Below are 12853 nucleotides of genomic sequence, written 5' to 3'. Positions count from 1 at the left end.
GCAACTCGTGTTACATTTGGCAGCCTGACAGGTGTGCCTGATAGACCGCGCGTGCGGGTTGAGCGCTTAATGCGCCCCAACTCAGAAGTCACTTGAGTTGACCTTCAAAGGTTAGAGCGACTCCGGCGGTGATGTGGGCGGAGACGAAGACGAAGAGGCTCCTAACTTATCATTACAAAAGGTCGCTTTGTTTCTTTTCTTTTCTTTTTTTATCTGAGGAATAGTCCCTAACATCTGGACTTAAACTCTGCAGTGAAGAAATCAGTTCTCAGCAGACCGGAAGGGAGAGAATGACGACTTTAGGTAGATTAAATCAGCTCCTTTTCTTTAGACATAGAAGCATGTCACGTTCGGTTTACAATCGGTGTTGAAAGCTGGTTTCTTTTTATTTCATCATGCCATAAAATGGAACAGACCACTCTTTCTTAAATAATGGGCCCCAACTAAAAAGTGGGTCGTGGTTCACTCAGCTTGATTTATTTAGATTATGACTGCAGAACGGATTTACACTTCGTAGAACAAGAGGAGGGAATGCTTCGTAACTCTTCTCATACAAGGTGATGATCTCGGACTAAAATAAAAAGCTAACATTAAGGTTTAGGGACACAAGTTGTTGACTATATAAAGATGATTGCTCTCATCAACTAATGAGTAATTGATAAGCTGCCATTTCCTAAAAAAACTGAGCTTTCTCTTATAATACAAGGGCTAACTATCTTTCCATGACATAAAGGGATACATTTTTTATAATATGCCTAAATCCCCCAACCCCTCCTCACACTACGTTTCAACATTATTTTGGGTGAGCTGTATTAAACACTGACTGAATAAACAGGAAAAAATAGAAAAAAAGAATAAAATATGTGAAACACTTAATTCCCCATGAACAGAGAAATGTTGATACAGAAGTATCATCTGTGGCTGTTCTTGCAGGGACGTTAAAACTTTGCTTCATGAAATGCGACAGCTCTCAAAAGTCAACCGCGCTCAATTTTTTCCATCATGTTACAACTTTTCTGCGTAATGCCCTCCGCTTTTCTGTCATCACATCCTAGCCTTCATAGGACATCCGTAATTTTTGGTCGAGAAGCTGATGCTGCTCCACCACACAACTCGGCTGAATGAACGCTATGGGGTTTAAACTTAGACAGCTTGTCATGTGTTCATATTTAAAAACAGAACCGCATAAAGTGCATTTCCCATCCCAGACCGAACTCTGTTTGCACCGTTTCTCTTTTCCGTTCTGGCAAGGTCCCGCCATCTTTATTTTAGCATCAACTGGCTCAGTTTCAGAGTGACCAATGGCGCCCTCTACTGGATGGCAGCTAAACTACAACAATGAAAAAAGGTCTAAGGCAGGGGTGTCAAACTCCAGTCCTCAAGGGCCGGTGTCCTGCAGTTTTTATAAGTGCCACAGGTACAAAACACTGGAATGAAATGGCTTAATTACCTCCTCCTTGTGTAGATCAGTTCTCCAGAGCCTTGCTAATGACCTAATTATTCTATTCAGGTGTGGTGCAGCAAAGTCACAACTAAAAGTTGCAGGACACCGGCCCTTGAGGATTGGAGTTTGACACCTGTGGTCTAAGGGAACGTCATCAGTTAATCGATTGGAACAAATTTTTGTCTAATAACCATTTATTGGTAATAAGTGGATTCATTTTTTGCTTCCCTAAATAGGATAAAATTGTATTAAATTCATAGAAAAGGAGCCATTTTTTTTTGCCTACCTGTGGGAAACTCTGCAGGCACTACGACAGTGTCTCCAGCGACCAGCGAAGGGACGATCCACGTGTAACCGTAGCCGGTGATCCCTACGGAGTGGGCCACCTCGAAGATGGTGTTGGCCTCCTCTTTTGTGCAGTAGAGAAGAATCACGGGACTCTGGAGTTTCTTTAGCTGGTTCTGGATCTTTGAATCACCGTCGTCCACGGACATGTCAAGCAGGAGAACTTCCTCCAACTCCCAGCCGACGAAGCTGTTCTCAATGGTGTTTCGGATCTGAGACGGATGTGGAGAACAAAGATGGGTTATGAGGAAGAACTTCATTAACATCCGAATCCAGTAACATGGCAATATACCATCAAAGCCAGTGTTATGCCACCATATGTACAGATTAAAATTCATTTGTTTGCATTTTAATTCAAACATGGTTATAACACAATGCAGCCAAATTCAGTTGCTGCTAAATTATCTGAGGAAAACGTGACTCCAGTTTCAGCCTGAAGAAAAAAAAATCCCAAATGTGACATCATCAAACTTTTGTGTGTTTTAAAATTCAGGTTGTGAAAAAAACAAAAAATCTTTCACGTTGTTGGCACCGATATGATTCCTGAACCACTCAGTATCCTCAGAACAGTCAAAGCTGAATATAACTTGAACAGTGGTCAAAAATATTTGTTTTGGCAGAAGTTATTTTCTACTTATATGAAAGTAGAAAATAGTTACAGTATTACATTTTTGTAATTCGTTCCTGGATTGGTTTTATGTCTTATAGTTGAAGACCAAACAAAAAAAAAAACACCCACACCACTGTCTGAAGTTAAATCAGAACAAACTTCTCTCGTTTTAGGTTGGTTAGGATTACCAAAATTATTTCAATTTTATAAATGCGACAATAATGAGATTTCATTATTAATGCCTTCAAAATGAGGAGTTTAAATGCAGAATGATTACTATCTCTTTAAGGAATGAGAGAAAGCTCAAAAGAAAAGTTTCATCTGATTTAACTTCTGACTGTGTGGGGGGAAAATTTAGATAGTTTTCTTATTTTGTGTTTGTAAACTTCTTGTTACTTTGAGACATCATTTTGGTAATGACTCATTTTTAAGCTGGTGGATTTATTGCATGTCAACACTTTGAAGCCACAGTAAGAAATGTGTTGGATGCATTAAGAAAGTGAGAAATGATGCTAATTAAATGTCTATAAGGCAAACATGAGGGTTGAAAAGTTTCCAGGTGACAATCACTTGAGACCAGCTGACAGGCGCCAAACAAACATCTGGCTGCTTTGAAGATTTTTTTATTTTTAAAGAAAATCTGGGCATACGTCGCAAAAGCTTTGACCTTTTTCACATTTTGTCACAGAACAAACAACAAACGTTTTGTGTAAATGATCAAAACAAAGTAGCGCATAATTGAAAAGTGGAAGGAAGAAAATCTATAGTTTTTGGTCGACCGACGTTTTTCTTTCATTTTCTATAATCTACTCAGTCTGCAGTAAGGAAATATGGTTATAATAAACTCCAATAAATAATATCTGCCAGCAGAATCTCCCTGGGTGGTTCCTTCAGTTTGATTAGGTGTTTTAATTCACCATATTTCATACGAGTGAGCTGGACCAGATCAGAGCCGAAATAAACAGCATTTAAAATAATTACATGCAATGACATTAGAATCCACATGAAATTTTAGGACTATTCTAATCATCCATATTTCATGAAAAGTCATTTATGTGTAGCAAGTAGAAGTAGGGAGGCACAAAATGACAAGTTTTAGGTGCAAAATGAGATTTGAAAAGGGACAAAAGAACCAAAATGACGATGTTTTACTTTGTTTTATTAATTAAATTATATTTTACTGTCCCTCCAGAATTTTGTAACTTTTTTGGTGAATCTATTTTACAGTCAAAATTGCAGATTTTGTGGTGCTAACTTAGAAAAATTTGTAAGGAAGTTTGCAATATTTGCACTTATGTATATTGTAAAATGTGATTTTTTTTTTTGTTTGTTACTCACCATATCGATCACAAACTGTAGCTGGACCTCAAGCAAGGATGAGGAAAATGTGTCGTAAAAGTAAGAAGTACTGCTACCTGCAGGTGGGAGTGAGTCACCTAAACCCAATGTTTTTGACCGTTTTTGGTTATATTTTTCAATAAACTCAAAGTTAGCTCACAAATAGCTTGAAAAAATGAGAGGATCTGTTTATTTGCTGTGAATTTCCAGGGAATCGCAAAGAACCTGAGTGATTGGTTGAAGTAATTTAGCATCTGGAATATGGAAGGCCACAGAAAAAGCGATGACGGACCAAATTTGACCACTGGGCCTTGAGTTTGACACATGTGACGTATCGTCTCGATAACATACTTTGAAGCTCGTTATATATTAGACAAAGTGATAAAAAGGTCAAGGGGGTGTTAATACTGTACATTCATGATCCTCGGCCTTACCTTGGTGACGAAGTCCTGGTAGCCGGGGTAGTATGTTGTGACGATGGAGAAGATGTACCAGTCGTACTCCTCCATGATGTTCAGGATGACAGAAGCCTGCTGCTCGATAGAGGGGCCAAACTGAAAGAACATGGAGTTGTCGTCCTGGCAATAACAGAAAAACAAAGACAGAGTGAAAACGGTTATGCAACGGCGTACGACACTGGCCTGGACTTTAATTTAGCTGGCATTGCACACAGAGGAGAACGGCCACGACTTAAAGGACAGTGGCGGGTTTTGTAACATTATTGGAGCGAACATTAATTTAGCCGCCTTTCTTCTCTGGCTCACTGAGGAGAGCGACAAGAGGACTCCTGTGGACTTGTAATGATACCGGTCATGATTTTCATCAGTTCCCTTTATGACGCCTTTAATGAGTTTGTGGCTGGAACAAATTCTGTGGACTCAAAGCTGCCGTCTTTAATCTTGTCAGCCGCTTTCATCAGTTTGTTTTATTACAACCAACAAGTCTGTTTAATGTTAGATTAGATAATATATTAGAAATCGCACACGTCGAGTGAGCGATTTTACCTCACCCAAATATCCTCTAGCCGGGAAAAAAGATGCGAGCTTCGAGAAAGTGAATGAGCAAACACGGCAGAAACTGCAAAGGAAATTCAAAACGTTCACAGGCCGCATCCCCTCACCCAGGAAGTGTTAAATCTCAGTTTGACAGATAGAGAACAGGCACCAAATAAATAAGCGGTGCCACCTAACAGACTCTTCAGCAAACATTTCTTAAACACTTCTTTTCAAGCCTGCGCATTGCGATTGGTGTTGGCACCAGATCGCTGAGCCAGACAGAAGAAGAGGAGGAGGTGAGAACTACTAGTCTAGACGCGGTCCAGCAGTTCTGCATCATCAGGTGGCTGTTGTGTATGTGAGTCGCTGTGTTAAGAGTCAAACTCGATGTACAGTAGCATGTTCATTTTCCTGGAAAGCCATGCTGCAAACGGGCCAATTCACGTGAACGAGCTTTTTCATTGTTTTGTGCATTCGAATGAGGCAATGAACCGTCTTTGAGGTGCCTTCAGAATCAAATGCTCAACGCGAACTGCAGTGACTGATTCACCTGTCACTGCAGTTCCCCTCCTAAACACCAGGCACCACTAGAGAGGAACGTGTCACTGGCTGAATAAAGAAGAGTCCAGCATGAAGTGCATTCTTTATAAACAAATGTTTCAGATTTACATTAAAAGTAAAAAACAGTGGGACACATTAACTGCAATCAGAAATTCTTCTGATTTATAAGCGGCTGAGTCATTTTTAAACACTTTCTTGGCATGAAAGATCTTCACTCAAAGAACTGCTATGACCAGAAAATAAATTATTTTTTTGAGAAAAAAACAACAACTTTCTAGCAGGAATATGTCCAGTGGATGTGTTCTCAGAACACAGAAAACCATTGAGTGAGCGTTCTTACTTTATCCAAATATCCTCCAGCCAAGAAAAAGAGGTTTATGAAAGTAACTAAGTCAGAAGGACATTTTTCTCCACACCCACCAAAACATAGTTTTGCTTCAGAGTTTTGAAGCAACTACATTTTTTAAAATAATAGATAAGGAACGACCCAGTTCTGAGAGATGAGGGCATAACTCAGTTCATGCCCCACATGTAACACTGTTAGCTGCCAAACTATTGAGGTAAGAATGGGTCTTGTTTGTGAGCATAAAGTTTCCAAGCAAAAAAAAAAAAAGCTTTGTCTTCTGAAGTCTTTTAAACCTCTGTGGCTCACATTATTGTCCTCTCCAAATATTCCTCTATTTTTCTCAGTGCCTGAGCCAAATGAATGACTTTCCTTCCAATCACCACAAATGGAGCTTGAAGAGAACTAAGTATAGATGGACACAGGAATTAAATGCTATGGCAGACCTTGTCCCCACCACAATGTTCTGACAGCTACATAAATGAATAATACAACAAAACTGCAACAAGTAAAATAGTATGAGACTTTCAGCAGCTTCCATTTACTAATGCTATGTGTTATAAAACTGTGCGTGCTAAATAATATGAAGTAGCCTTCCGGTTCTTTGGACAAAAAGAGGGAACTGCTACATGTGCCTGTCTGCTGTGTATTTACTGTTGTGGAATCACAATCCAACCGGACTTACCAAACAGTGCTTTAACTTCTAGGTAGGGTGCCGGTTTTTTAGGTCTCGGGCACCAACTCTCCTGACTTTTTTCCGTCTCTGAGCAAACATTTGATTTGAGCTGGAAGCTTTTCCCACACAACTTGAAAATGAATATTACTATCTGGAGCTACAAGCACAAATAAAATTTTAAAGAAAAGGTTGTAAAAATGATGATGTGTGCCCTTCAAACAATTTCTTTAAATGTATTTAATGGTTTATGTACAGACATGGTAAATTAAAAGTACATAATCTGCTAATCTGGGTTTTAAATTATTCAAATCTAACATCAAGAGCAAATTCCACCGAAACTGAAGAAGTATGTGGAAAAACGAAGCACAACCCCTAATGGTTCACACTCCCCATTTTACAACAAGCGCTTCAAATATGAAATGTGGTCATTTTCACAGACTTTAAGTCATTTAAAGGGTTTGTAAAATGGTATTAGCCTCCTTTGCTTTTAAAGCTACATTGAATAAGCCTTATCTAAGGAAGTAATCACTGTTTGATTATAGTGAAGAAATGGTGAGGGTTATCTAAAACAGGTCTGGTCATCTCTTCATAACATATTTCCACTGTAAAAGCTCTGACATATCTCTCTAACCTGGACCTCCCTGATCACAGAGGTAGATTTACGTCGACTCGGATTCACTCTTATCAGGGCTTTGACATATTTCATTCAATGTAGTTTCAAGTCAGGTAGTTTAAACGTTTAAATAAGAATACACAATCTCATAATAAGGTGACTGTGTTTTATCTGGCAGCTTGCTTCACTGGCAGCTTTCTTAAGATGAAGATATAATGACACACAAGCACTGACCTTGCATCATCTTCCCATTTTCACTTCAATGCATTCCTCCATTTCTCTCTGTTCATCCTCCTTCCCCTCTCCCTCCCCTCATTTTTCATCCATCTCTATCTCTTTTCCCGCTCTGCCGTACCCATTAATACCACTGGAATCACGGACAGGGCACACTTATAATTGAATTTCCAGACTCGCGCCGCACGCCCGTTCCCCCCTCCCTTTTATACTCCACAGAGCGCCCTCGTCGCCACGCACCCCCGCCTCGCCGATTCCCCTGAGTTCCTCTCGCCGTATCTCTCTTCATAAGAGCGGTATTAAAGCGGCGCCTAACACACTGAGACCAGAGGTCTGAGAAATTTATATTAGGCTGGGGAGGAGCGCACGCTACGAGAAGAGCCGCAAAAACAGAAAACCGGAAGGAGGAAAGGAAGGAAGGAGAGGAGAATACAAGGACTGACCAAAGAAGGAAGGAAAGAAAAAGGAAAAAAGTATACAGGAGAAAAAGAAAATAACAAATACGGACACAATTTGATAAAACTGAAATAGAAAAGACAGGGATACAGGAAGGGAAGGACAAGAGCAAGTATATCAGCAAGGAAAAAAGGATAAAGGAAGACAGGAAGTAAGGACGAGAAGAAGGATTGAAGAATGAAAAGAAGGAAGGATGCCAATAGTAAGGAAGGAATCAATTCCAGTCTTTCCTCAAAACTGCACAGGAACCCTGAGGACGAGGCTGTGAGTCAGTCGACTGAAATTAAGTCCTGCAAAACGCTACTCTTCATTTACAGCTACACCAATTAGGCTTTGGCCACATTATCACCTCTGCTGGCACAAAGTGATCGATTAGCGAGTATTAAAACTCCCAGAGGGGCAGAAAGGCCAGAGAGCCGCCCGGCCAGACGCAGGAAGGCGGCCAGGACGGCTTTAATCGGGCCGCCTCCTGACGTCAGCGCTGGCTACTGTACACGGAAAACAATACGAGACTACGCCACATGATGCGGCAGAGTGGATGCTCGGTGGAAGCAATAAAAAGAGAGAGAGCAAATAAACTAAAGCAAGAATAAAAAGATAGAAATGTCCAAAAAAAAGGGGGTGGCGGCAGAGATGTGAAGCCTCCAGAGGGACAGGAGCAGAGGACAATGTGGTGACAATGGGATGAATGGAGGAGAAAGGGGGGCCGTGCCGGCAGATGGCTGTGGCCCTGCATGGAGCGGGGCGAGCGGCAGAGAGCCAGGAGTCGCTGGAGGGCGTGTGTGTGTGTGTGTGTGTGTGTGTGTGTGTGTGTGTGTGTGTGTGTGGGTGTCAGGCAGTCGGCCAGGCGTTTACACAGAGAGGGAAGGCGACTTTGCCCGAGCTGCCCGACCGCGGAGGACAGCCGCTGTCAGACGGGACGACAGAAGCGGGACGCGGGTGTCCTCCTCTGTGGGGAAACCTGGGTGTGCTGCAGGACAGAAAGGTTTCCGTGTCTCCATTGATCGCGTGCAAGCTTTATAATCCTGAATACAGGTGTGTTTTCATTCATAATTCACAACTTTGTGTCAAAGACGGCAAGCTTATTGACGAGTGAAGTTGCCGTCAAACGTTTGTGCTGCAAAAGTTTTCGTTTGTGCCGCTATCGTTTTAAAGATATCAATCAATGTTTCCAGGGTTAATCAAAGGTCAACCAGCCTCCCCACATTTACAAAATCACACTAAATATGGTGTTAATCAACTGCGCAGCAAAAACATTTGGTTTGTGCCGTTATAATTTTTAAGATTTACAAAAAAAAAACTCCAGACGTCGCCACATATCAACTTGCCATCCGCCTCTCTCACTACATTAACAAAATCAAATGAAATGGGCATAAATTAATTTTGCTGCGTTAGTGCAGCAACAAAAATGATTAGTTGTGCCACTGTAATTTTGAAGATATTAGTAAATGTTTCCAGAGGTCATCAAAGGTCAGCCAGCCAGTTCACATTTAGAAAATCAAACAAAATGTGGTGTTAATCAGTTGTGCTACGCTGGTGAAGCAAAAAAAAAAAAAAATCGGGTTTGTGGTTTGTGAAGAAGTTTCCAAAGGTCATCAGAGATCAGCGTGTTCTCCAAGATAACATTGACAAAACTGACATAAATAGTTGTGTTTTTTATTTGTGCCGCTATCATTTTAAAAACCGTTCGTAAATGTTTTCAGAGATCATCAAAGTCCAACCAATCAGTCCACATTCACAAAGTCAAACAAAATATGGTGTCAACCAACTGAGCTAAGTTTGTGCAGCAAAAATTTTGGTTTCTGCCGTTATAATTTTTAAGATTTACAAAAGAGATCACCAGGTATCAACTTGCCTTCCGCCCTCCGCCACATTAACAAAATCAATATAATTGATGGCAGCAGGTTTGATGACGTCGAGTAACACTTAATATCTTTCAAATGATAGCCGCACATATAGAAATAGCATAAATGTTTGACACCAATTTTGTTTAATTTGAAGAATGTGGCGGAGGAGGGCGGGCAACTTCACTCAGGCAGTTTGGTGTGTGTGTTTGTTCTTTTGGGTGGGTGGGCGTGTACGTGTGTGTGTGTGGGGTAGTCCATGGTTGATGGGCCATGGTGTGCTGTAGTTGCTGTCTCTGCCCCAGAGCTTTCAAATGAGCGCACTCACACACTCCTGAAGCACTTATTCGACTTGAAGGCTAGGGGAAAGTCGATAGCTCAGGTACTTCAATTACACACACAGGGGCACATCACTGGCTATGAAAGAACCAGATTGGCTGCTGCGCTCTTCCTCTAAAATATGCACAAAAAATCCCCCCACACAAACACGCACGCACATTTGAGCGGTCTCAAACATATACATCTGCACACTGCCAGCGGAGTGCAAGCACGTGCACAAACGCATCTACAAAAGCTGCAGCATGACCGAAACGCGCCGTGAATGACGAACCAGGATGAGCCTCAGCACTCGTACCTGCTTGTAACGGGGCAGGAAAATGCTGTGAGAGGAGCTGCTTAACGGGAGAGTGTGCCGTACAACGAGCACACAACGAAGGTGAGAGGGAAGGCGGGACAGTACGGGTCGAGGGTCAACATTCACTCCTCCGTCTTACAGCGCTGTGTGCAGATGTGCCTAAATGTCACATCAGAGGGGACATGAATGGGACGTCATTTCAGCTGATGAAGGTTTTATTGCTTTGGGTTATGCGCCGGTTGCCACAAGAAAGTGAGCAGCAATGTTATGGTTACAATATATAGTGGTCAAGCTGTGAGAGGTTAGGCTAAGTATAAAGAGTGAGCACTTCATTTTTACTTGACCCTGGCTGGCAGACAGTGTGCGTCAAGTTAAAAATCAATAAAAAAAATGTTTTTAAAGTCTGTGTGATCCGTTTGCCACGATCAGTTTACGTTCACACAATATAATGAAATAGGACATCTCCAAATGACAAATGATGCTTGAAGCAATGGAGAAGGACAAGAATATAAGGTTAGGTAGTTTTTCACACAAATAAAAACCTTTAAGGGGCAGTTTAATGTAAAGCTGACTTTTTTTTCCTTTTTTGTTTTAGCTTTACATCATGTTATAATGTCATTCTCTTTATCAAAACATACCAGGAATGTTGCTTTGATTCTTACATTCATGTTTGAGAAATCCGTTAATCTCCCATGGCAACCTTTCAGCTGTACAAAATGCCTGAGTGGACATAGGGGTCCTCCTCGGAGCTGCGGTTTCTGAGCTTCTGAGCTACCGCCTCACAGAGCAGCCCTCCCCCACTCAGCTCCTTCAGACTAGCCAGCAGCAATTAGCAAACGCCTGGTGGAACTGCGTTTCTGCTCAGCTCATTATATGGGCTACTTCTCAATGAAACACTCGTAAAAACATTGATGAAGGGTTAATAGAAGATCGATGCTGTGATGACTTCCTGAAGAAGGAGTTTCAAGAAGAGCAGAGATTTCTTAAAGAGATAGATGCCCAATTGCAAGGCGTTAAATTACAAAGTCACATTTGATATATAATAACTGAAGGTAACGGTTACTTGATTGTGCTGTACAATGGCAATGTGTGCATGGAAAACACTTAATACTGCCCCAACAAAATGTCTCATGCATCTCAGCATACTGTGATACTCGTAAAGAAAGGAATCAATGTGCTGAAAAGTTTTATGCACTAAATGCTCTTTGGAGATCTAATGGCGCACGCTTCAATCCATCATCTGAAAATGACAGCAATACGGTAAACCTACCAATATACAATCATGACAGACCAGGCAGGAGGACCATTACCCAGAAAATCAGCCAAAAAGGTCCCGTTAACTCTGGAGGTGCTGCAGAGATCCACAACTCTGCCCCACTCAATGTGCCAACATTGCAAACGCCCCTGATGGATGGACAAAGACTAGACAAGACAAAGCCAAGGTTGCCTCAAGTATTAAAAATTGATGCTCACAGGAAAATGTGAGCATCAATTAAAATGTTTCTTAAAATGTTTATTTGTAAAATAAAGCTCCCCTAACGGTTATACACTACTTTGTGTTGGTCAATCACAAGAAATGCTAATAACATCCATTGTACTTTGTGAATGTGAAGAGGGTCAAGAAACATGAATACTTTTGCAAGGCAATTCAAACTGTGATTTTGCCACATAATCTTGGATTACGTTCTGGAGCTGTACGCACATCATTTGGTTTTTTTTTCTTTTCGTCCCCTGTAAGAGGAAATGAGATAGAAACAGAGATAAGAAAATGTAAGCCGTAGAGCCAATGGAGTCTGTCGCTGGGAGGGTTTTTGGCAATGCATATTTCTGTCCTGCCTATAAAGGATCCTTTGAACTTGAACAGGGGGGTGTTGCTATTGACTGCTGCTGCACTTCCTGATGGAGAGTACAGCCAGCGTGGAATAGAGAGGAAGAGAGAGAGAGAGGATGGAGGGATGATAAAAGAGAGTGCTGGAGTGGGAGGTGAGGAGAGAAGGAACAGCTGGCCTTCGCTTCAATATATGAACTGAAAAGATGGTGGGAAGGAGACAGAAACTCACCACAGCCACAGGCATTCATCGGCAGAAAATGATACGAACACCGCCGACGTTCAGCTCTGATAAAGCCGCCATTACCACATGCGCTGAAATTATTGATAACAAGCCTCCTCCCTCCCCGCACTTCACACACATATACACACACACACAATTATTATCTCTACCTCAATTAAACCTGAGCTCACTCCCAGCCTCCTCGTCTCCTTCTGTTTCCCTCTCCTGGAGCCCCATCGTCACATCTCTTATCAAGCAAGCCTACTTATCTTTAATCAAACGCATACAAGCTTAATTGGCTCGAACATTTGTCAGAGCGTCATCTAATTAGCGGTGACCTTATTTAAGTACTTTTTGAGTCTCAATTAAAAATGGACACGTCTTCATTAAAGCGTTGGGCTGAATCCGCCCCAAACTAGCTCGGAAAAGCAAAGGGACGCGCCCCACACGTCACACGCGTTAAAACTTAGAAAGACGGAAATGAGAGAAGTGGTGGGGATCAAATCAAGTGTCAGATGAGGTTCAACTTGAAGCACAAATGCAAAAAAAAAAAAAAAAAAATCGAGCAAGTGTTTCTCTGTGGCCCATTTCTGCTCCAAGTTTAGCCGAGGACCTAATGAGGCAGTCTGGTGCCGCTGCTCCTGTTTGTCCTCTGGTCCTTGTAGGTCGCTAATGGGTCTGTCACAGAGCGAGTCTGGCTGAGCCTTGT

General features: G+C 41.7%; 1 protein-coding gene across 3 annotated transcripts in view; it reads right to left on the bottom strand.

Moving 5' to 3' along the window:
- Positions 1-12853, bottom strand: part of grin2b (glutamate ionotropic receptor NMDA type subunit 2B) — a 170923-nt gene that overhangs the window by 68231 nt on the left and 89839 nt on the right. For all 3 annotated transcript variants that reach the window (XM_005810901.3, XM_005810900.2, XM_023348900.1), the window contains 2 exons: positions 4172-4315; positions 1731-2001 (listed from right to left, as the gene is read on the bottom strand). In XM_005810901.3, the coding sequence (XP_005810958.1) occupies positions 1731-2001; positions 4172-4315 (415 nt within the window). The remainder of the gene's footprint in view (positions 1-1730; positions 2002-4171; positions 4316-12853) is intronic.

The sequence above is a fragment of the Xiphophorus maculatus genome, chromosome 16 (genome assembly GCF_002775205.1).
Source record: "Xiphophorus maculatus strain JP 163 A chromosome 16, X_maculatus-5.0-male, whole genome shotgun sequence".
Classification (NCBI taxonomy): Eukaryota; Metazoa; Chordata; class Actinopteri; order Cyprinodontiformes; family Poeciliidae; genus Xiphophorus; species Xiphophorus maculatus.
This window is presented reverse-complemented; position numbering and strand designations above follow the sequence as displayed.